Here is a 26,546-nt window from a genome sequence, read left to right on the forward strand (position 1 = left end):
TTTATGTCTCATTTATTTTATATTTATATAATATACAATATATAAATACATATATAGTGTAATTTATTGTTATTTTGTATTACATTTGACCACAAACTGTTCCTTTTTAAAGCAAGATTTGCATTAATGTACACAATGAACAAATCTAACATTGATTAGTGTAACAGAAAAGCATGATGGCTTATGATCAGAAAGCCACTTATCCTGGCAGGGAGTGTGATGAAGCCAGGACCTATCCTGGGAACACATGGCAGAAGGCGGGGAAGAGGCATATGAAATGCTTAAAAAATATATTTTAAAAAATAGTCAATGTTACCTACAGTAATTCTAGCTAAAGTCATTGTACAGAAACCTGTAGCTAGCCTTGGGTTTTTAATAAAAGATATAGTATTATAAGCATTGTGCCTAGTATTGCAACCATGAAGCAACTATGACATCCAAGAGGTTACAAAATTGAACATTCCCTGTGGGAAGACATAATGTTTTCAAATTGAAAAGGAAAAATATGTCTATTCTAGGCTTACGTAGGGTTGGAAATCAGGTATCTTGCCTTTATAATGAAAAAATAATGATTTCAACTTTAGCTTTACCTCAAAGCTTGTTTTAGCCTCTAGAGTCTAATGTGGCTTCACTTGATGAATTCAGCAAATCTAAGCCGCCCCAAAAATGTCAACACAAAGCGTCATCATGGCCCTTCTTAACATAATTAGGCTCTAAGCCAGGTTTAGTTTAAGGATTCTGGCTTATAAAATGAAAAAATAGCTACAAACGGACTTAAAAGTAGGCTTGTATGGTGCACAGTACTGCTTATGTAAATTGAGCAATTTGTATCTTTTTTTTTTTTTTTTTTTTTTGCAACGTAGAAACAAGCTCCATAGTAATTTTCACATTTTCTTTTAGGCTCTAGAGAAACATCCCAATACTCCAATGACAGCAAAGCAAATATTAGAAGTGATTCAGAAAGAAGGACTAAAGGAAACCAGGTGAGTAAATTGGATGTTATCATTACATTTAATGTTTAAAGTTCCCTTAGCAATTAACTTACCTGTAAGCCCCTTAGCCATAGCATATTGTATTTTCAAGCTGTAGGTTTGTCTGCTGTGGCTGTCTATTAATGATATCAAGTATGTGATTTATTATATTTATATACTCCATAATTCCCACGCCCCCATTTTAATATGAACAAAATTAAATGTTATATCTTATAATATATTATGTTTTTATACAGTACTGTGCAAAAGTTTTAGGCAGGTGTGAAAAAATGCTGTAAAGTAAGAATGCTTTCAAAAATAGACATGTTAGTAGATTATATTTATCAATTAACAAAATGCAAAGTGAGTGAACAGAAGAAAAATCTAAATCAAATCCATATTTGGTGTGAGCCTTCAAAACAGCATCAATTCTTCTAGGTACACTTCTAGGATTTTATAGGCATATAGTCAGGTGTATGATTAAACAATTATATCAAACAGGTGCTAATGATCATCAATTCGTAGGTTGAAACACAATCATTAACTGAAACAGAAACAGCTGTGTAGGAGGAATAAAACTGGCTGAGGAACAACCAAACTCCGCTAACAAGGTGAGGTTGCTGAAGACAGTTTACTGTCAAAAGACATACACCATGGCAAGACTGAGCACAGCAACAAGACACAAGGTAGTTATACTGCATCAGCAAGGTCTCTCCCAGGCAGTCAGGGGTTTCCAGATGTGCTGTCCAAGGAGAAGTCTGGTCAGAAGTAGCCTTCATGGAAGACTTCCGGCCAAAAAGCCATACCACTGATGTGGTAACAAGGCCAAGTGACTCAACTATGCATGAAAACACAGGAAAGATGGCAGCAGGTGCTCTGGACCGATTATTTGAAATATTTGGCTGTAGCAGAAGGCAGTTTGTTTGCCGAAGGGCTGGAGAGCGGTACACGAATGAGTGTCTGCAGGCAACAGTGAAGCATGGTGGACGTTCCTAGCAAGTTTGGGGCTGCATTTCTGCAAATGGAGTTGGGGATTTGGTCAGAATGAATGGTCTCCTCAGTGCTGAGAAGTACAGGCAGATACTTATCCATCATGCAATACCATCAGAGAGGCATCTGATTGGCCCCAAATTAATTCCGCAGCATGACAATGACCCCAAACATACAGCGACAGTCATTAAGAACTATCTTCAGCATAAAGAAGAACAAGGAGTCCTGGATGTCATGGTATGGCCCCCACATAGCCCTGATCTCAACATCAGCGAGTCTGTCTGGGATTACATGAAGAGAGAGAAGCAACCGAGGCTGCCTAAATCCACAGAAGAACTGTGGTTAGTTCTCCAAGATATTTGGGCCAACCTACCTGCCGAGTTCCTTCAAAAACTGTGTGCAAGTGTACCTAGAAAAATTTATGCTGTTTTGAAGGCAAAGGGTGGTCACACCAAATATTGATTTGATGTAGATTTTTCTTCTGTTCACTCACTTTGCATTTTGTTAATCTATTAACACGTCTATTTTTGAAAGCATTCTTACTTTATAGCATTCTTTCACAACTGAAAAAACTAAAACTTTTGCACAGTACTGTATATACATATTTTTGCGTACACAACAGCATGTACATTAACGGTCACATATATGAGACCACAAGGATCACCTTACTATAATATAAAAAGGAAATATACAGTCTCTCTTTCTCTCTCTCTCTAGATAGATAGATACACACAAGTATAAATTAATGTTAAGCACACATAGAAACCTGTCACTTTGTCTGTCGATAAAAAAGGTGCAAAGATTGGGTTGACAATTGTAAAGTGTAATTTAATGAAATGTAAAATTTATAAATATTTTGAAAGCAGTGAAAAACAAATGTAGATGCAGAAAGAAAGTTATTAAAAAATACAGGTATAAATGTTTTAATTTATATTAATTAAAACAGTGGTAAAAAACAAGAATGGGGAGACAAATATTCTAGGATAGGAAATGCGTAGAGAGCTATTTCTTGAGTTTAATAATGACACAAATATCTGGGGAAAAAATGTATAATGCATTAATGTAATGTCATAAAATACCAACATTCATCCTGCTACAATTTGTATTGTGATTTCTATTGTGAAAACCATCTCATTTTCTATATAGGCAATACTATGTTTGACCAATCTTGATCACTTTCACAGCCTAGAATTAAAGGCAGATGAATATTTAAACATTTTTACAACAGTCAAGAGGCATTGATCCATTCTTCTTTCTGTGCCAATGGCAGTTAGTGGCTTTTCTAGTCGTTGGTGTACCCATCTGTCACATGTGTCCCAAAGGTGTTTCTATTGAGGTCAGGCAATCTGAATGACAGATGATGATACTGCTGTACTTCTGAATATACCTTGACATGTGAATTGTACTAGGACAGGAGTCATGTTATTGGAAATTATTCACATTTTATTTTGGTTTTAACATATCTGGCATCTTGACTTGATGTATATCTTTTAGACAGTAATTATTATATGGATGTGTAAATAAGTACATTAGTTCCTTGAAATTAAAATGAAGAAATCACATGCAGATTGTATTTTGGGAAGTTATATAAATCCCATGACAAGAAATGGATAGTAGAGTACCATTTGAAGTCTCAAAATAAAGAGTACAGCTTATGTCTTGGTGTTCTTTATCAATTTATAATCTAACAATCTTAATAATAATAATAATAATAATAATAATAATAATAATAATACATTTCTGCTTATTTAGATTTATAGACTGAGTTATGTAAGGTAAATGCAACTTTAAATTAAATTGAAATTAAAATAATGTAACTGCTTTATTAAAGATCATGTTAATGATTTGAGTTCTCACACAATAAATGAACACTTAATTACTTTAAACTAAAATGGAACTGCAGCCCTTAGAGCAGAATGTGCCACTTAAAAGGGGGAGGTAACCAGATGGACAATCAATGACTCTTTGAGTTTCATTTTTGAAAAGACGTCCACAAAGAACTACCATTGACTCACCAAGGATGCCTTGTGGGACTCCTGGAAATCTGTGCATTGCAGATGCTTAATTCAGTTGAGAATCTGTCTTGATTGGTTACCATTAGAAAATAGTGTTCAGGTCTTGAGCAGTTGGTACCACATTTTCATTAAATCCAATGCATATGACCATAGAAGTTTAACAAAAGCTGGCATGTGATTGGATGTTGGCATGTGTAGGCAAATCAGCTAAAAGCAAATTTGCTGTGGTCATGACATTTAAATTAAACCATTTTGAATGGGATATACACTGATCAGCCATAACATTATGACCACCTACCTAATATAGTTATATAGGTCCCCCTTTTGCTGCCAAAACAGCCCTGACCCATCGAGGCATGGACTCCACTAGACCTCTGAAGGTGTGCTGTTGTATCTGGCAGCAAGACGTTAGCAGCAGATCCTTTAAGTCCTGTAAGTTGTAAGGTGGGGCCTCCATGGATCGGACTTTTTTGGCCAGCACATCCCACAGATGATCGATTGCAGCACATCCCACAGATGATCGATTGGATTGAGATCTGGGGAATTTGGAGGCCAAGTCAACACCTTGAACTCATGATTCATAAGACCAGGCCACCTTCTTCCATTGCTCCGTGGTCCAGTTCTGATGCTCACGTGCCCATTGTAGGCGCTTTCGGCAGTGGACAGGGGTCAGCATGGGCACCCTGACTGGTCTGCGGCTACGCAGCCCCATACGCAACAAACTGTGATGTTCTGACACCTTTCTATCAGAACCAGCATTGACATTTTCAGCAATTTGAGCTACAGTAGCTCGTCTGTTGGATCGGACCACACGGGCCAGCCTTCACTCCCCACGTGCATCAATGAGCCTTGGCCGCCCATGACCCTGTCGCCGGTTCACCGCTTTTCCTTCCTTGGACCACTTTTGATAGGTACTGGCCAATGCAGACTGGGAACACCCCAAAAAAGCTGCAGTTTTGGAGATGCTCTGACCCAGTCGTCTAGCCATCACAATTTGGCCCTTGTCAAAGTCGCTCAGATCCTTACGCTTGCCCATTTTTCCTGCTTCTAACACATCAACTTTGAGGACAGAATGCTGCCTAATATATCCCACCCAATGACAGGTGCTATGATAACGAGATTATCAGTGTTATTCAGTTCACCTGTCAGTGGTCATAATGTTATGGCTGATCTGTTTATTTATGAACTTCAATTCCACTTTATTCAGCTGCTTCTCACAGCATTTCTGGTGTTTGTGTATAGTGTTGGGGGGACATCATAATCGACAGATGTTCATGTGTACAACACTCACTTACTTGGTAATCCTTCACTTTCCCAGAGGGTTGCCCTCAGGCCTTCGATGTATTTTTTGCTGACCAGAGAAGTAGAAACTGTCAGTAAACTGCTGGACACACCTCACTTACAGCACATATTGTATTCTTCTTGGTTATTTATGCAAGGTGGGCTACACCTGACTCATCAGCAGTTACAACAAGAGATTTTGTCACCCTCTGTCAGTGCATTTTCCAGGTCTTGGACATTGGGCATTACAACCACTGGATTATTCCAGTCATTCTGTTGTTCCAAGAATATGATGAGCTCTTAAATTTGTATGGCAAATTGTCAAATCACAGCTGCTTTAAGTGGAATTTATGAAGTGCTTACTCTGCAAAATAAAATGTAGCAAAAGCTCTGAGATCAAAAAAATGAATTTGAATAACTTATTTTTCAGTGGATTTTACATTCATTGACATTATCTCTCCCAGCACATGGATAAACATTGCACTGTCAATGTCGTGCTGATGTAGCAAAAGATTGATTCGTATGCATTTCTATTCCTGAAAAGGATTAGAAAATGAAATTACAATATGTGTTCCAAAAAATATTTTCAGGAGATAAACATGAGCATGTAAGACTGAAAGAGGTAATCAGAGCAGGGTACTACAGGAAGGAAATCTGAAATAAAACTGCTGGCAAGTAGTCCTTTTATTAGAGGACTTCAGCATGGTAGAATATGCTTGTAGCTATTAAAAAAGAAAGCCTCCTAAAGCTCCTCAAATTTAATCCCTGTTCATGTTAGCAGTTTCGTGATAAGTGTTCAGTGAAACTGTCACTGGAGGGAAAGAATATTTTCATTTTTAGAAAGCCAGTATTCAGAAAAAAAATCTATACTTATTCTTAACAAAGGAAATATGAAGACGCACACTGTGGTACTATATCTACAGAATCCCCCTCATTTCGTCAGACCCATGATCAAGTGCTGCAAAAAGCCGAATTATCAAGAACATGCAGGTGTACAAAATCATGCTTCGATAAAACTCCCATCAAGAAGTAAAGACTCATCTCACTGTTAATATAGTATGTTTCAATGACATATGTGTTTAGACGTATCCAGACACCAGCAATCAGAATATTATGAATCCAATTTGATAACATAGATAAAACGCTTACTGTAGCTTTTTAAATGGTTTGTCAGCTTCTAGTGAAAGGTATTTGACCACTCCTTCATGCCGAACCTCCTTATGTATGATCTGTACAGAAAAAAGCAGTCCACAAGTATAAGCCGTGACAACTTTAGGAGTTTCAGAGGTGCTGCGTAGAGTAGGGGTTGAATATTCCTCCTAAGAAGTTGATAAACCTATTAAAAGCCTAGAGCATGTGCCACCTTTCTTTTCAATGCCAAAGGAGGATGTACAAAGTACTGATTGCAGGAGTAGGACTAAATATAATGTATTTAGAAATATAGAAACTATTTTTAACAGATAACCTATTGATGCATAAAATCTTTATAATCTTTATGTACGTAATCAATTTATTTGTATAGAAAACTTAATTTACATGTTAAATCATATGTTGTATCAAAATAACTGTACATATACATGCAACCTAGATATACAGTTATCTAATGTGAAAGTTGATTACCAAGAAAATGCAAGTACGATAATTGTACCAACATTTAATGTCTTAATGGCATATGTTTGTAATGTTCGCATACCTCTGGTGTCAGTATTTTGTGGCTGTGTTAGGAGCTTCCTGTAGCCTTGTAATAAGTTTAGGTAGGCCTATTTCTAGAAAGGATTTATGAACACTACTTCATCTAGACCCTCTCCAGGGTGCAACATTTAATCATTTGGTCATAGATTATGGATTTGTGTTTTGAACCCACATTTTCAGGTGTAAAATATCCTGGTATACTTTGTTATACTAATTCTAACGCAGAAGAGATCCACCTCTATACTTCATACAGGGAATGGCATTCGCCTCAACATGGGTGTCTGCTTTTGTGAGTCAGAACATATCACTGGAGAATGCATCCATACGTTTCTATTTCTGTTTTATCTGCCCACAAAATGTGGTCCTAACTGACCTAGGAGTCCTTTAAGTCTCAACTTTTAATGTTACCATTTGTGTCCTCATCCACATATATTAAGATTAGCAGCATCAGCATGTGCTATTAACACCAAATATTGGAAGCCTTTATACCCATTCTTAAAAGAATAACACAAGATCTGTTGGTGGTTCAATTATTATGTACTTGCCATCAAGGTTGGTCTAGGTTTGTTACATTGTAAACCAGCTTTTATAGCCAAGTAGTTCCTCCTCAGACAGCTCTTTTTCCAAGGACTATGATGGTATTCTGTGCAATAGACATTGTGTTACCTATTTTCTCTCTTTTTTTCTGTTGGGCTTAGAACAATGCACCAGCAACAGCAAACAAGGAAGGAATTACAACTGAAGTTTCAGGCTCAATTTTGTTGACACAACCATAAAGAGTTAAGTCTCAAATGAAAGGCAATAAATGTTGTCCTTATCCAATCAAAATGTGCTTCACATCCTTTAAAACTGTCTTGCAGTTGGTAATAATGTCACCACAATTCTTCCCACATCTCCCCTGGCATGCTGTGTAGTAGCTTTAAATCTAGTCTCCTGCAACTATGTTCCAAGCCACAGAGTTGTTCCATGTTCCCAGGGCTTTGCTGATTTGTTATGCAAGATCATTTCAGGGTGTTCTGTGGGATCGATGGTCAGGGCTTTGAATAGGCCATTAAATAGTTTTGAATAGTTTCTCCTTGAAACTTTGTGGTACCTTTTCAGCTGTGTGCCATGGCATGGTATACTATTGGGAGAATTATGAGTCCTCACCATCAAATTAATAAAAATCACAAAATATACAAGATGTTATGGTGACTTTTGCAAGAAAAATGGCCATAGCCTTAAACATGATGATAAGGAACATGACTCATAATACAAAATACTATTATCGATTTACAAAATGACACAAATGTAATTATAGGTGCAATACTGGAGTGTAGTAGCTGTACACGATTAGATGCAATCATGAAAATTAGGAAGAATATAAATTCTGTATTTGGAACAAAACTGGAGATACAATATTTTAAAAATCTCCTAAACTGGGGAGCAATTCACCTACATAGGAAAGAAGGCAAATCCTCTCTTTATATGTCAGGCTCTTTGACACAGTTCATACATGGTTTAGCTGCCTAAGCCTCAATTTTGCTTTCTCATGAAATCAAATGGACTGAATCCTTTTATCCTCCTGAAGATCTAAAGGAGTCATTGTGCCAGACGTGTGTTGTAGATTTCACAAATGTACAAGGTTTTCACTGTATAGAACAACACAAGGTGTCTGGAGTTGGATGTTGTGCTGTCCTGGTTTAAAGTGATCCACAAAACCAGAATCATGATTCATACTTCAGTTGGTAATATGCACAGTGTGCAAAGACTAAACATTTACTTTGTACAGTGGAATACTTTTGCAAGTATTGCAAACTTTGACCTACTCTAAAATTGCAAATTAGAAGCCTGTAACCTATTGGAGGTTTTTCTTGGTTATGTCTAACCATCATTTACAAGCTATGTAAACTTTAACAAGCTCTGTATGTTCTGCAGTGCTTCAAAGTACAATTTAGATGAGAGAAAATTATGAATATCCATTTCTTATTTTCAGACTGAAAATATTCTTACAAAAACATTTTGCATTCTCCATTGCTACCTTTTGCATAAGTAAAGAAGCTATTGGTTGTTTATGTAGCTAGAATAGAAGAAAAACACAGGTTAGACCTATTTAAAATAAAGAAGTGTATTTTTCTTCATTAAGAAGCATGAATAGTTTCAAGTTGGTCAACTACCATGAATATGAAAACCCAATGCAAGCACTGAAAAATATGATGCCTAGTGTATGTGTTTTTCTCTCATTAAGTGCCTGACATTTCCTTCCTCTATAACATTTATGTACAATATATTATACCTTGACTAAGTGCTGTTAAAAAAATAATACATGGCTTAAATTCTGTCATCTTTTATGAAGCCAGACCCCGATTTTTATGAACACTGCATGCTTTGTCTCTATTGAAAAGAAAGCACATAATTTATGACTAACCTAAACTGTAAAACATGTAGTGATAGCTTTTATTAAATGGAAAGGAATGGACACATCTAGCAGCCTGATTGCCAAGATCAGTGTTTTTTCTTATATCAGCCTTGTAATAATTCTGTTCTTTCAATTTTCGGCTGAGTGTCTCTGAACTGTCATGATGATTATAAATCTGCAGCCTGCAAGAATGCTCTCTATAATATGTCCATGTTTCACCATAATATTAGAGGATCAATCTACAATTCTGTAGATCACTTGTGATATTCCTTTAAAATGCATGCTGCAATATAAACTTGCCTCTAAGGAATACCATCATATCACATGTGCAAGGGCGACCTAATAATTCATAAGTGCCACAGGCACAAATGAGCTGTGAAAGGTCTTCTTCGTGAGTGGTATTGATATTATATCCCACTGGAGGCTATTAGATATTCTTTGTGTACTTCATTGGATTTGAAAGTGTGTATATTCATTAAAAAGCTGTATCTGCTCTATGTCTTCCTGATTAGGAGTTTATCTGATTAAGTGCTTATCTTAAAAGGAATCTGTATACCAAGGGATGTACACGAATTCCAAATGTATGTTTCGTAGCACCTTTGCAATGCAGCACTGTTGGTAGCAGTTATTCCTAACACAATGGTAATTTGTTTTTTCATACAGTCGATCACAATAACAATTTTTCCCACAGTACTAGTGCCTATGAAAAACTGATTGCTATAGGGAATATAGGCTGGAAACTTTAGGCAATTTATTATTTGTTGAATACTGAGTTTACTGTTGTATTGATGGTATGTAAGATTAAAATTAAATACACTTAATCTTATGCATTGATAAATTAAATTAATTGATGATGCATCGGAATGGACCTACAAGCACATACAATAACCCTATGATGATATATATATATATATATATTTTTTTTTTTTTCTTTTTTAATGTCAGAATCAACAGATTTAACAAATAGAAACGTGGGCTGTGTTAAAATATCTGTTCTGTCTTGCTGTATGATGCAGTTCAATATATATCAGTCACAGCTGGTGATTTGAAAAAAAGTCCATCCACTTCTGTTTCATACATCAGTATTCTCAAAGATGTCCATCATCTTGCCTGCAGCAAAAATCACTGTGCCAAAATTAACTGTTTTAATAGGAAATGACTTCCCAGATATCCCATTGAATACAGAGAGACTGTGGTAATCGCATATGGTAATAGGTTTAGAAAGGGCATTTTAACATAATTTTAAGTTTAGGTGTAAGTATTTATAATATTGTAAAACTGAAATTTGAAAGTGATAATCCAATCCAAATTATTGATATTAAAATCAAACCTCCAGTAGTGAGAGATTCAAAATTGAAATGTTTTATTTTTTTGTTCTTATTTGTTCTAATTATTCATGTTTTGCAATCGAATGTATTATTCCATTTCATTCTCTTTCATTCTTACATAAAACTGATTGCTTCTCTAATAATGCTATAATTCAGCTTATATACACTCACCTAAAGGATTATTAGGAACACCTGTTCAATTTCTCATTAATGCAATTATCTAACCAACCAATCACATGGCAGTTGCTTCAATGCATTTAGGGGTGTGGTCCTGGTCAAGACAATCTCCTGAACTCCAAACTGAATGTCTGAATGGGAAAGAAAGGTGATTTAAGCAATTTTGAGCGTGGCATGGTTGTTGGTGCCAGACGGTCCTCTGATGGCTACTTCCAGCAGGATAATGCACCATGTCACAAAGGTCGAATCATTTCAAATTGGTTTCTTGAACATGACAATGAGTTCACTGTACTAAACTGGCCCCCACAGTCACCAGATCTCAACCCAATAGAGCATCTTTGGGATGTGGTGGAACGGGAGCTTCGTGCCCTGGATGTGCATCCCACAAATCTCCATCAACTGCAAGATGCTATCCTATCAATATGGGCCAACATTTCTAAAGAATGCTTTCAGCACCTTGTTGAATCAATGCCACGTAGAATTAAGGCAGTTCTGAAGGCGAAAGGGGGTCAAACACAGTATTAGTATGGTGTATCTAAAAATCCTTTAGGTGAGTGTATATATATCAAGATCAAGATGTGTAGAGGAGTATGTCAAGGAGGCACAATCTCTTCAAAACTCTTTGCAGCAATTCTTGAAGAAGTGCTCAAGACTTCGCACCGGGAAAGAAAACTGAATCAAGTTAAACAGAGCTTGTCTGAAAAACTTACTATTTGCTGATGACTTTGCAAATATTTGTCATATTTGCAAAAACACCTGAGGACCTACAGCTTCATTTTCAATAACTCTCAGATGTAACAAGAAAACTGAACTTCAAATCAACCAGAGTAAAACAAAAGTCATGTTTAACAATTTTAGAAAGAAAATTTTAGTAGATCAATAGATACTCAAAGAAGTCAAAAGTTATGTCTACCTTGGACAACAATCTACGCAGACAGAGAAATTATGAAAGGAAACAAGAGAAAAGTAAAAGTGGGATGGAGTGCATTTGGCATTTGAGAAACGGCACACTGTTGAAAGGAAATCTACCCACTTGCCCGAAGAGAAAAGTATGTGAACAATGCATACTATCAGTTTTTACTTTTGGCTCTGAAATCTGGTCACATAATGCAAATATGATACAGAAACTGCAGAAGAGATATAAAAATAAATAAATTGATCTGAGAATAAACCAAAATATGTGACATAATTGAGAGTGAAAATGTTAAACTGGCAATGGGCCGGACAAATTGCAAGAGTTGGACCAAGGAGGCTATTGAATGGCTAACAAGAGAAAAAAATAAACAAACAACCACAATATGGGAAGATGAAATCAAAACCGTTGCAGGAGTGACATGGAAAAGAGAAGCTGTAGATCCAGTGGAAACAACTTGGGGAGGCCTTCTTCCAACAGTGGACCGATATAGGCTGATGGTGATTGTGATAATATATTATACATTTAAAAAAACACAAGTGAAAAGTGTGAAAACACATCTCAAATGCCTTTCTAGTCATGACAGCACTGCACCCCCGTTTACATGTAAGTTTATTATAGAGTGAGTTATTAGCTTTCCAATTGCAAATTGACTCAGTAATAATAACATGGGAGGGTTTATGTGAATATCACAGAACACGCTGAAGCTGGTTATATTGCTTAAATAAGAACAGGGATTTGCATGAGGTGTTACGCTGGACAAAGATGAGTCTCTCCATCTGTTTTCTGGATAAGGAAGGCTTGCAGTTAAAACAGTTTCATAGGTCCTAGAATTTATGACCACAATAAGGAAGAAGAAGAAGAATATATATATATATATATATATATATATATATATATATATATATATATATATATATATATATAATTGTTATTATTAGTATACTATTGTATTAGTAGTATGTCTGCAAAAACATCAGCACTTTACTATTGGCTATGTTAGCCCATTGCCCTTTGCCTATTGATCATTACTGGGGCAGGGAAGTAAGGTGCCTAATCAGTCCTGCCAAGATTTGGCATTGTATTCCTAATACAATCCGTCAGAATCACTGTATGAAATAGCAATAATAACAATAAAACTCTGATACACTGTATACAAAAATGATTTGCCATGCAATGCACTCCTCTAGCCAGTTTACACTCATTGCTATTGTGCTTCACCAAAGTGTGATGACTTTTAAGTCAATAAACTTCTGTTTCCACTTGTTGCTATACTGATGTAATTAGTTATGTCAGAACAAGTCTGTGACTTACTTTTTTTTTTTTTTTTAATGCATTATAGCATATTTAATTTGAAAGTAATTTGCCCATGATATGAATTTATATTGGCAGATATGAATCATATTGTTTCCAGTTAACATTCTTGATGATTCAAGACCAAAACAATTGTATTCTTCATACGTTTGTCTTAATTTATATACATGTTTATGTATCTTAGTTTAGTTTTCATTTAAATAAGCCTCATGAAGGTCTGTCATCAGATCTTTTTAACATATTTTCATTTTATTAATTGACAATCAAAACTTAAATTCTAAGCAGATATCTCTCTTTCTGTTTGACTTAATATGCCAAATCCCAGGTGGGCTTGAGATTGGTGACATGAATATTGAGAAATAATAGTATTATATAACCTTTCTTTACCTTGACCTAAATATTCTGTTTGAATAATTACAGTACGTTCACTTTAATGCAATCAAAATAGAATCCTACCCCCTTAAGTAGGTAAGTTACTTGTGAGCATTTGGACTTTGTTCAGGCAACTACCGGACCTTTTCATAGGATTTCCTTCTTTTGTCGCCTTTCATCCTATTGGATACAGATGCTCTTGAACGTAGGGCTTTTTTGATCATTCATGTATATCAGACAGTCTGCTACATAAATTAAACAAATATCACCACACTTTTTCTCCTAGAAATTCTGCTTTGCAAAAATGATTTTTGACACAAACCCTTATACAATAAAGTAATTGTTTGATATACAGAAATGTATAATTATGTCTTTGATCTGCAATGAATGTTTTTTTTTTTTGCCTGAAGCTTGTGTGACAGATGCATATGATTAAACTTGGTGTTACCAGTCTGTTATTGTAATGTAGATGTTTCAGGGTTGGGGGAATTTTTATAAAGCCCCAGTAGAAAGTGTATGCTGTTATTGCTCAGAGCACTCAATCTATTTCATTTCTCCAATGCTAGTGGAACGTCTCCTTTGGCTTGCCTGAATGCCATGCTTCATACTAACACTCGTGTTGGTGATGGAACTTTCTTAAAAATCCCTGGAAAATCTGGACTTTATGCCCTAAAAGTAAGTATGATTTGATAAGTTCCCTAGTGATTTGTCTGTTTGCATAATTGTGTATTACATTATGTTCTACCAAAGTCAGACCAATCATTATTTGACCAAGTACAATGTTTGGGGGGTTACAAAAGCAAATCATGTCTGATTGTTGTTGTTGCCTACTCTAATCTGTTATTACTGAGTTTAATCATTTCAATAAAATGTAGTGATTTATTTCTCAGATATGTAGTTCAGTGTTGAAAAATCTATTAATAATTTGAGTCCTATGAAAGCCATGCATCAGTCAAGACTTTTTAAAATAGGTTAGAATTTTAACCATCAAAATGCAGAATAGCATGCTTTGTTAAACAAGTAATGTAATAATGTTGTAAGTGCTTAATGTCCTCTTTGCTGACACTATTAATTTACCATTGTAAACAGATATCCACTATGTTAAATTTAATTTATATGATGCACAGTAAGAGAAATACATTTTCATAAATTGAAGCCTAATTGCCTTTAAAAAAGCTGCAGAAATTGCTGCAGCAGATCTCATGGTATTTGGACTGAATATATATTTTTAAAGGGCTGCAGTGGAATTTCTGTTGCTAAAACAACATTGCAATTAGACTCTTCTTCAGCTATCTTTCTGTTTGTCTATTTAATTTTTAAAAATGCAGATTTAGCTGAGCTATCCAAAAGAAGAAGAATAAATACAGTTTTAGCTGAATTTTGATAATTGTATTTATAATATAATGTTGGGTGCTTTAAAAGCAGGCTTGGCCAGACTCCAGATTTCTCCAATCATTCCCATGGTTTGTGTGCTCTCAGTTGTTGTAACGGTCAAGATTCAGGAAGCAGACACAGGCAATATTAAAGGATTTAGGTTTCTGTAGCAGTAGTCTGAACACTGAACTGGCTGGATGGAATTTAAGCTGCAAGGCAAGTCGGCAGCTGAGAGTGAAAGGAAGTATGTTGCCATTCCAGGAAGAAGAAAGCAGCATCTGAACCTTGTGTTATTAGTCATAAAAAAGCAAGGTAAATGTGCTCAGATTTTTAACAGTGTATGTGAGAGGTACTTGCACTTGTACGTCTGAAAAAAAGCATGCACACTATGAGATTCTATGAGGCTCTCTATTATTGTGTTCTCTGTAGAAAGAAGAATCACCAAGCCTTGCTGATGGGGCAACTGAGTCTGTGTGTGAATCTGATATAGAGGGTATTGAAATGACGGAGACAAATAACAGCACCAGCGAGGAAAATGGAGGTAAGCTCAATTAGATTTTTATTTACTTATTTTAATTAGCCAGGGTGTTGAGTGTTACATTTGTACAGATAGAATGAATGTAACTAATAAGATCACATGAACTTGCTCCTGTGACAGATTACTCAGTTTCCTTCTTGGATTTCCTAAAGTGAAAGTAATAAATTAAATTGTTATGAATTCTCCAAACTGCAGCTATTGTGGTCTTAATAAAAGTGCTTAAACTGCACATAAGATGCCTTTACACAAACCCTTCTATATCTCTCATCCCTCTGAAGAGGCTTTTATTCTATTTTAATGTGATCATATGGAAACAATATTAATTTGTCACGTGACCTTTTGCAGACAATGTCTATTTGTTGTTGTGAACATTTGAAGGAGAGGATGTCAGCTCTTGTCAGTTTCTGGGGTTTAGACTGATTGCTGTACATATCACATTACCTGAACCAAAATCCAACTCTATTGTTATATTTAAAGGCCCTTAAAGGACTCGGCAGAGTTATTGATTGTTGCCTTGTCTGAAATGAGGTTGGAATTACATTTCTGAGACCTGTACTCTTATCGCAAAGTAATTTAAAATGATTCTGGTCTGGGGGTTTTAAAAGGTCACAAAGGCACTGGTAGAGTCAGCTTTATTACCCAGTATAAAGCAATATCTGCTATCAATCTGTAAACAGGTAAGTACATAACAAAGTAAGACAGCTGTGTCTGTTTTTCTGTTTGAGCTGCTAGAATGTTACCACTAATTGGCTTTTAAAATTGTCTACTGCTTTCTGAAGAAAATGAAATGGGAACAAGCAGCATGTGTATTCCACAATCATGCACTAGAGTATTACATTGGTATTTGACTGTACTTATTTACAAGATGCCTATAATATCTTACCCTAAAATATATCTAGCCTCAGAGATGTGTTCACAAAGAACTGTGTATATTTGTTGATTTTAAATTGTTATACCATTAAGTGACCTTTTAAAACAAATGTGTATGATTGAAAAGGTTTTATTTTCATAATAGTGTGTCTTCACAATTTTAAATGGTCTTTCTTTCATGTTTAACCATATGTTTGCCTTACAAGGAGATTGAAACGTTGTTTGTGTGTTTTTGTGTATGTACTTCTATGTCTTTACTTTTCATGTAAAACATGATTTGGTGCTGATGCAGTCCCCTAAGGATCTCCAATAATATTTTCATTGCTGAATTAAATTATGAAAGTGAAACTTCTGTTTAAGGCCCTCAAGGATATTAGTTGCATTATGCTGTGTGCATTGCCTTTGATTTGAATTGAGTTGTATGTTACAACAAGAATCAATATTGTAAGCACTACAACACATCCTCATTATTTACTGTTGCTGAGTACCATGTTCGGGGTATTATTTGAGATTTTAAACACCATTGTACAAATGCTACATTTATCCACAAATAAAGTATTGGCTGTGGTGGGATTGCTGAAGATATATTACTAAGGGTAATACTTATACAATCATCTAGAGAGTGTTCTTTGAACCAGAAGTTGCAATTATATATATTTGTGTGTGTAGGCTATATGTTCATGAGTATACATATGTTTATTTTGAGGCTTAAAGGAAAGGCAAGAGTTTACCTGAATGATAAACATAAGTGGAAAAAAAAAGCTGTATATGGCATGTTCTATTTTTATTTACTCTCGCCATTGATTATTTCTGTGTTTTTATTTGGAAGGTAAAGCTGTGAAATTAGTAGAACAATTATCCAGTACATATAGATCAAGGAAACACTTGTTCTTTTCAAACATTTGAAATCAATGTACAATAGACTACTACAGAATCATTCTCAAAGTTTGGAGAAAGAAAAGTTTTAGTTTTAGTAATTATATTAATCTCCTTTTGTGTGTCTGTTTGTTTTACCAAATTGTAATGTAAAATGTATTTTTTATATATATACATACATACATATATGTGTGTGTGTGTGTATATATATATATATACAATTAATTCTCTTCATATAAAATCCTTTAAATCCTTTAAACTATTCCAAATACATTGGGGATTTGTCTCTTTTATATCTCTTGGTATGCGACAAAAAGGAATAATAAAAACTGTGCTGTAAAATGAGAAATCTTTTTTTTTTCCTCCATTATAATTGGTTCCAGAACAGCATATTTTTGTATCTTGACTTTAAACCAATGCTAATATGCTTCCCTGCAGGGACTTTATGGAGATTTTTTTTGGCTCTCCATTAACAAATGAAAAAAAAAATCATGCACAACAGAAAGCTTCAATCCTAATTCTCCCACGACATCACCTTTACAAATTAGCCCATCTGTTTTTAAAAAAGCAGAGGCATGTTCCTGTTCATGGAAATGTTTTTACTTAGGAACACAGACAGGTGTTTTTGGACTGTTTACGATGTCTGTATGTCAAATTTTGTAATTTTTGTGGTTCACTTCATCCTTAAATATATCATTAATTTGTTAATTTTATAAAGATATTATTGTTACATGAGTGTGTAAATAAATGTGCCTCCCTAAATCAAATTCATCCATACAGAGGAGAGTTAAATGTTTTGGTTTAGGAAGCAGGCTAGTTTTTCTAAACTGACATAATTTTAGGATAGATTTCGTGAAGCTTTTTAAACCCATTTTTTCTGTAACATTAGTGAAACTAAAACGTAACTTCATTTATGGAAGAGCAAATTGAAAAAAGGTTAGATTGTAGGTTTAAATACAGGTCTGTCTGAGCTGAAGGAGAATTCTCTTGTGAAGATGAACACATACATTAGCTGACATGATGTATTTATTTTTGTTATTTTATTTTAAGAAACCATCCATTCTTCCATATTACTTGTGGGAATAAGGGAACATAGTCAGGCTAGGCAACACAGCTTGATAAACAAGGAAATACTGATTGAGGGAGACATGGACTCAGGATCAATAACTGTATAGAAGTAATGAGAGGTAACTTACTGAAGCAGTAACAAACTCCAGAATTCACTCTTGTTTGGTAAGCATCCGCTTCACAGTGAAACTAAAGACATTTAATTCAAGGACCACTGGAGTCTGTGGAACATACTGAATACATAGGGGCTTACAGCTTTTACAATATTAATCAAATATACCAAAAAAAGTTTTGTTGTGTTTTGAGTATGCAGATAGGAGCTAATAAAAATACTATTTAGATTCTATTCCATAAAAATATACTTGGCTTCCTGTCAACAGTCTTGGCGTCACAGAATCAAGTTTTTAAAGCTTCTTTCTAGAGATGTCACAATGATTTGTTTCTCACAAGGATACCAACCTGTTTAGTTAATTTTTTACTGATTGAATGGCAATCCAATAAAAACATTCTACAGGTAGATTAGTCATGCCTTCCCACAGGTGTGTGGGTGTCCAGGGTCTGTTATGCCTCTCTTGCCCCATATTGAGATTATAATCTTCTGCTAAACCTTGATGTTATTAAAGACAATGTATAGATTTGTTTTTACAGTGATGGTAATATTTGTTTTGCATGTAGAACATTGTGTGTTAGTGATTGTTAGACACTGGACGTCACCTTGAATGAAGGCATCTGTTAATTAAAATCTTAATAATACATATGATATAAATAACAGCCGTCAAGTTATATTTGAGAAGTTTCTTGATTTTCAAAATAGGAATGAGAGAAGAGACTACATGTAATTATGTTAGATAATTAATAATGACAGTGTCTTTTAATAAGTCACCGTTTTGCATTTGTGCTTCCTCCAGGTAATGAGTTAATGACATTGATGTCTGTTTTGTCTTCTGTGGCTACCAAAAAAATGTGTGATTGAAGCTTCACTTTGATGTTAAAAGATGTAATTTTCTAACAGCTGTTTAAGTACACAGACACTAAGGCAAGGCACTTAGTCAATTTAATCCATGCGTCAAGGTTGTTGTTGTTGTATTGATTTTCAATAGTTATAATACCAAAATGAAAACATATTATTTGTTCTAGTCAGTCAGTCATACATGTTCACTGAAAACTTCTGTCAAACCTGCAGCCATCACCAGTTTCACTAATTAAAGCAGCAGAACACCATTAATTATGCAGCTGAATTTTAGAAGGCATGAATGGAAATTCTACTACAGGGAGCTGGAATTAAAATGTAATGAATATCAAGATCATGTTTTTCCTGTGAGATATTTGGACTAATCTGTATGCACTGGCTGTGTGTAAAAACTTGTTTTATTTACAAACTGAAACATTTATATTGGAAGTAAAATTATAATAATAGAACAATAAAAACAGGCCTAGACTTTACCAGTGAATTATTTATTGATTTATTTATTCATGTTAAATATTGGATTTAATTTTAGTATGGATAAAGTTTTTGTATTTATGTGAACATCCATTAAATAATGATTGCAAGATTGATTCATGTAAATATATAATATTTAGTTTCAGGTTGTCATACTGTATATTTTATAGAACATTTGTGTATTTATTTTGCTCATTTTTCAGAGTTTTATTATTATAATGATGGTACTAGACAATTTAAATCTGGAGTATTTTCTAAATGTGTAATCTACTGGAATTCTAAAAGCAATAAGAACTGCTTACTAGAAAGAGATGCCTTTGTATATTTTATGGGTAGGTAATTCTTACACTGTCACTTTTAATAAGAGTGAATATTGTGTTGGTAAAACATTAAATTATAATCAACTAGAAATTCCATGCTTTCGATATACATTCTATAAGTATATTTGTACTGTTAGGGGTCCTTTCAGATCCTGTTAACACAATGTCAGTCCCCTTCCCATAAATCATAATACACTTATATTTAAAATGATGTAAATAACCAATAAAAACATACATAGCTGCATGTGAGTAAAGTATTTTAATTTAGATTTCCACCAGGAAAATATCTCACAATTCCTAATTAGGCTAAAGTTCCAATTAAAATGATCTCTCTAAATGACATCAGCATCTCATTGTAGTTTGGAAAGCTGCAGTCATGTCATTTCAGGTCCTCTAAGCAATCGGCAATCCAACAAAATGTGGATTATTTTTTAAAGCCTCTTTTAAAATGCAGCTCACTTCCAGCTTCATTCTTTGGACTTCATGCTATGATTGTCATATTGATCTTAATGAAGAATTACAGTCCTTTCTATTGATCATTGTATTTTAAAACAACATTTATTCTTTACCATTGTGTCATGTGTCTGAAAATATCTCTTGCATTATGTTATAACTATTTGAAAGCTTCTTTTGTAATTTCAGTCTAGTAATCGAGGAAGACAGCTATAACTGCCTTCGTTCATCCTATAGCTGGCACTTTGTCAGTTGTTCACAGTATAGCCTGGTACTTGGTATTGCAAAATGTGACAAATTTGGATACATCTTTGTTAGTTACAAGGCTATTTATAATCACGTATTATTATTATTATTATTATTATTGTTATTATTATTATTATTATTAATAATAATAATAATAATAAAAATAATACTCAATAATAATACCGCAATAAGCTTATTGTCTTAAAGTTGTTAAAGAATGCTTGATTTCATTAGTGTTTAAATGTCATAAATATATATACATTTATATTACACTAAATTAAGAGCATGTTTAAATAATGACTATATTTTCAATGTGGTGGTGTTGTGAATTTTGTATAGTTGTGAAGCTACTTGTAAAATGTTGATTTCTCGCAATGTGCACTATTTGTATTCAGTCTTGCACTCGTTTGTTTGGCTGATATTTTTATTTATTTAGTTTTCATACCGTGTGGGATTTCAGAATGTTCTCAGAGTTGGGCTAGAGGATACATTCAAAACAGAATTAATACAGACAGGTGGTCTTTATTTTCAGGGTCACTAATAACGTTTCTGTTGCCAAGCCAAATGTGTTTGCTCTCGCAGGGTGCAACTAATAGTGCAGTCTGATTAGGATCGTATACAGCTGCAGCTGCATGAAAAATGAAAAACCATAGTGACTGGATAGAATAGTGGGCCTGGTTATTCCTTATGGGAGAGACGGGGTAGAAGGGGAATAATAACGAGGAATGGGACTCTGATTGGAAAGTCATTATCCTGGGACTTTTGGTAACTAAACTGGGTTTTTCTGAAAGTATAAAGTATGGCCTCTGTGGTGGGATTAGGCAGATGGCCTTACTAACTGGATGCTTTAATGAAGAAAAAGCAGACCACATAAAAATCCTGCTTTCAGACTTGGCTGCCAACAGTAGCTTGTAGCTCTTAAGATATATTGATGAAAGGCCAACAGCTGTAGGAAGTTTGGAAGCATATATTAGTATGTGTCTGTACATGTCTCTATGTATGTGTGTATGTGTGTGTGTATATATATATATATATATATATATATATATATATACAGTGGGGGGAAAAAGTATTTGATCCCCTGCTGATTTTGTACGTTTGCCCACTGACAAAGAAATGATCAGTCTATCATTTTAATGGTAGGTGTATTTTAACAGTGAGAGACAGAATAACAACAAAAAAATCCAGAAAAACACATTTCAAAAAAGTTATGCATTGATTTGCATGTTAATGAGGGAAATACGTATTTGACCCCTTCGACTTAGTACTTGGTGGCAAAACCCTTGTTGGCAATCACAGAGGTCAGACGTTTCTTGTAGTTGGCCACCAGGTTTGCACACATCTCAGGAGGGATTTTGTCCCACTCCTCTTTGCAGATCCTCTCCAAGTCATTAAGGTTTCGAGGCTGACGTTTGGCAACTCGAACCTTCAGCTCCCTCCACAGATTTTCTGTGGGATTAAGGTCTGGAGACTGGCTAGGCCACTCCAGGACCTTAATGTGCTTCTTCTCGAGCCACTCCTTTGTTGCCTTGGCTGTGTGTTTTGGGTCATTGTCATGCTGGAATACCCATCCACGACCCATTTTCATTGCCCTGGCTGAGGGAAGGAGGTTCTCACCCAAGATTTGACGGTACATGGCCCCGTCCATCGTCCCTTTGATGCGGTGCAATTGTCCTGTCCCCTTAGCAGAAAAACACCCCCAAGGCATAATGTTTCCACCTCCATGTTTGACGGTGGGGATGGTGTTCTTGGGGTCATTCCTCCTCCTCCAAACACGGCGAGTTGAGTTGATGCCAAAGAGCTCGATTTTGGTCTCATCTGACCACTTTCACCCAGTTCTCCTCTGAATCATTCAGATGTTCATTGGCAAACTTCAGACGGGCCTGTACACATGTGCTTTCTTGAGCAGGGGGACCTTGCGGGCGCTGCAGGATTTCAGTCCTTCACAGCGTAGTGTGTTACCAATTGTTTTCATGGTGACTATGGTCCCAGCTGCCTTGAGATCATTAACAAGATCCTCCCGTGTAGTTCTGGGATGATTCCTCACCGTTCTCATGATCATTGAAGCTCCACGAGGTGAGATCTTGCATGGAGCCCCAGACCGAGGGAGACTGACAGTTATTTTGTGTTTCTTCCTTTTGGGAATAATTCTCAACAAGCTGCTTGGCGATGGTCTTGTAGCCCATTCCAGCCTTGTGTAGGTCTACAATCTTGTCCCTGACATCCTTGGACAGCTCTTTGGTCTTGGCCATGGTGGAGAGTTTGGAATCTGATTGATTGATTTGCTTTTGTGGACAGGTGTCTTTTATACAGGTAACGAGCTGAGATTCCTTATCTCAGCTCGTTACCTATATAAAAGACACCTGGGAGCCAGAAATCTTGCTGATTGATAGGGGATCAAATACTTATTTCCCTCATTAACATGCAAATCAATTTATAACTTTTTTGAAATGCGTTTTTCTGGATTTTTTTGTTGTTATTCTGTCTCTCACTGTTAAAATACACTTACCATTAAAATTATAGACTGATCATTTCTTTGTCAGTGGGCAAACGTACAAAATCAGCAGGGGATCAAATACTTTTTTCCCTCACTGTAGAGAGAGATGTATCATCATCATCATCATCAGCCTTTGTCCATCCACTGCTGGATAAAGGTTTCTATGAGATGTTTCCCCTTGTTTCGATATACACTCACCTAAAGGATTATTAGGAACACCTGTTCAATTTCTCATTAATGCAATTATCTAACCAACCAATCACATGGCAGTTGCTTCAATGCATTTAGGGGTGTGGTCCTGGTCAAGACAATCTCCTGAACTCCAAACTGAATGTCTGAATGGGAAAGAAAAGTGATTTAAGCAATTTTGAGCGTGGCATGGTTGTTGGTGCCAGACGGGCTGGTCTGAGTATTTCACAATCTGCTCAGTTACTGGGATTTTCACGCACAACCATTTCTAGGGTTTACAAAGAATGGTGTGAAAAGGGAAAAACATCCAGTATGCGGCAGTCCTGTGGGCGAAAATGCCTTGTTGATGCTAGAGGTCAGAGGAGAATGGGCCGACTGATTCAAGCTGATAGAAGAGCAACTTTGACTGAAATAACCACTCGTTACAACCGAGGTATGCAGCAAAGCATTTGTGAAGCCACAACACGTACAACCTTGAGGCGGATGGGCTACAACAGCAGAAGACCCCACCGGGTACCACTCATCTCCACTACAAATAGGAAAAAGAGGCTACAATTTGCACAAGCTCACCAAAATTGGACAGTTGAAGACTGGAAAAATGTTGCCTGGTCTGATGAGTCTGATGGTAGAGTCAGAATTTGGCGTAAACAGAATGAGAACATGGATCCATCATGCCTTGTCACCACTGTGCAGGCTGGTGAAGGTGGTGTAATGGTGTGGGGGAAGTTTTCTTGGCACACTTTAGGCCCCTTAGTGCCAATTGGGCATCGTTTAAATGCCACGGCCTACCTGAGCATTGTTTCTGACCATGTCCATCCCTTTATGACCACCATGTACCCATCCTCTGATGGCTACTTCCAGCAGGATAATGCACCATGTCACAAAGGTCGAATCATTTCAAATTGGTTTCTTGAACATGACAATGAGTTCACTGTAGTAAACTGGCCCCCACAGTCACCAGATCTCAACCCAATAGAGCATCTTTGGGATGTGGTGGAACGGGAGCTTCGTGCCCTGGATGTGCATCCCACAAATCTCTATCAACTGCAAGATGCTATCCTATCAATATGGGCCAACATTTCTAAAGAATGCTTTCAGCACCTTGTTGAATCAATGCCACGTAGAATTAAGGCAGTTCTGAAGGCGAAAGGGGGTCAAACACAGTATTAGTATGGTGTTCCTAATAATCCTTTAGGTGAGTGTACAGCGTCTCTTTTCCAGGTCACACCAGTAAAAATTCTTATTTCATCTTCCTATTTTTTGTGTGGTCTTCTGTCTTTTTTCATTTCTTGGGATCCATTCGATAGCTTTGTTTGTCCATCTTTGATCTGTTTTTCTTGCAATGTGTCCGACCCATTTTAACATTTTCACTCTTTCAATGATGTCACACTTTTGTTTGTTCTCAGATCCATTTATTTGTTTTCCTGTCACTTATTATTATTCCAAGCATGCATCTTTCCATTCTTCTTTGTGTTGTTTCCAGTTTCCAGTTATAAGCTTACTTGAGTTAATAGTCTAGTGGTTATGGCCAAAATGTAATGGATGCACTAGACAGGTATTTTATATGCATACAGACACATGTTTTGTATTTCTAGGGTCAACATCACAAAACTTAGTTTATTTGCAATGCCAATGTCTCTTATAATCATTCCACATAATTTAGAAAGTCCATTATACCTCATTAATTTTGGTAATGCAAAGACTGGAATTCAGAGCTTTGACTTCTAATTTAATCTATTTTGTTGCTATCACATAAATGACAAGTACAGTGACACTGTGTGCGTGTGCGTGTGTGTGTGTGTGTTTGCGCTTTGTGGAACTGAATTGGCTTTGGTCATTGGCTGTAAATGCACAATGCCTTTTGATATACTTCTTTGTCATTGCCTATATTTCAGTGTGTGCCATGAAGTCACCTGATGAAGTGTCTTCCGAACATGATTCAAACACCACCACTACAGCAGTACAAAACAAGTCTGTGTCTTCCACTCAGCAACACACCAAAAAGGCTCTGAAACAGGTAAGATATAACATCAGCAGTCAATTAGCCTGTTCTTTTGTTATCCAACAGCACCCCTAGTAGGAGCAAAATATCTTTGCAGGTAGATATGTAATAATTTACGCTGGCTTTCATGATATATATTATATTTTATACTTTCATTACAAGAACATGTTTGTATTGTGTTGAAATGTAAAAGTTTTAGAAATGTTCTGATTATATATATGTATATATATATATATATATATATATATATATATATATGTATAGTAGATACTTCTTTACAATACTACTACTTCTTCTACTACTTCTTTGAGTTTGCAACTTCTTCTGCCATATTTTTTATGACATTCCTATGGGCATGATTTTTTTTTTTTCAACCTGAACAGAATATTCCAAAATGTATGACTTGTATCCATAGCTTAATATAGAATTTAAATGAATGCATCATTTTTTAAATTCCTACCTTAAATTATAACAGTAGTATAACTTTTTATCATACTTTTTCAGCATATTAATTTGTTGATAATATCACATTTTAAAATGTAGTCTTTTACCATAATAATAATAAGAATGGTTTACTCTATAACAAACCTTAGGTTATGTAATTAAAATCTGAATAACTGTAATGAATACACTGAACTGCAATTAATACATTTCCAAATTTATAACAATATATAATAGTCTCCACCAGGCATTCCTCCATCAGGCTCCTGGCGTTTTGTGTTTTAGTTCATATTTATATAAATGATTTGTGTAGGAGTTAGCATTGTTTATTTTCATTCTCTCAGAATGATCGGCGGTAGATAGCGGGTCGGCTTCATGTTTTAGATTCCCTTTTTTTTCATGCTATTAAGTGTGAGATTCCTACTGCTTAGTCCCACTGGGGCAGAACTAAGCTGCTCTGCCAAGGTTTCCACTTTCTGTGTTTGAGTTGGAATTTGCATAAAGAGCAGTGTGGGGGAAGCCTGAGAAAAATATTAAATAACACATAATGTGTTTAGAGTTTTCTGTGTTGCATTTGTTTGAATAGCCTTGAAGTGCTTCATTGCTGAAATCACAGATGTACTGTGGGATAATAGTCTTTGCTGCAAACTCCTAATTGCTGAACATCACACTTAAATAAAGTCCATAATCTTCAAAGTTATTAGCATGTTCACTAGAGAGCAACAAGCAAACTGATATTTTCTAATTAGCAAGTGCAGTTGCTACAGCACTCTATGGAAT

General features: G+C 35.6%; 1 protein-coding gene across 1 annotated transcript in view; it reads left to right on the forward strand.

Moving 5' to 3' along the window:
* Positions 1-26,546, forward strand: part of LOC136765800 (putative Polycomb group protein ASXL3) — a 70,358-nt gene that overhangs the window by 18,189 nt on the left and 25,623 nt on the right. The window contains exons 2-5 of the mRNA XM_066719616.1: positions 901-983; positions 14,018-14,126; positions 15,255-15,366; positions 25,219-25,340. Of these exons, the coding sequence (XP_066575713.1) occupies positions 901-983; positions 14,018-14,126; positions 15,255-15,366; positions 25,219-25,340 (426 nt within the window). The remainder of the gene's footprint in view (positions 1-900; positions 984-14,017; positions 14,127-15,254; positions 15,367-25,218; positions 25,341-26,546) is intronic.

The sequence above is a fragment of the Amia ocellicauda genome, chromosome 2 (genome assembly GCF_036373705.1).
Source record: "Amia ocellicauda isolate fAmiCal2 chromosome 2, fAmiCal2.hap1, whole genome shotgun sequence".
Classification (NCBI taxonomy): domain Eukaryota; kingdom Metazoa; phylum Chordata; class Actinopteri; order Amiiformes; family Amiidae; genus Amia; species Amia ocellicauda.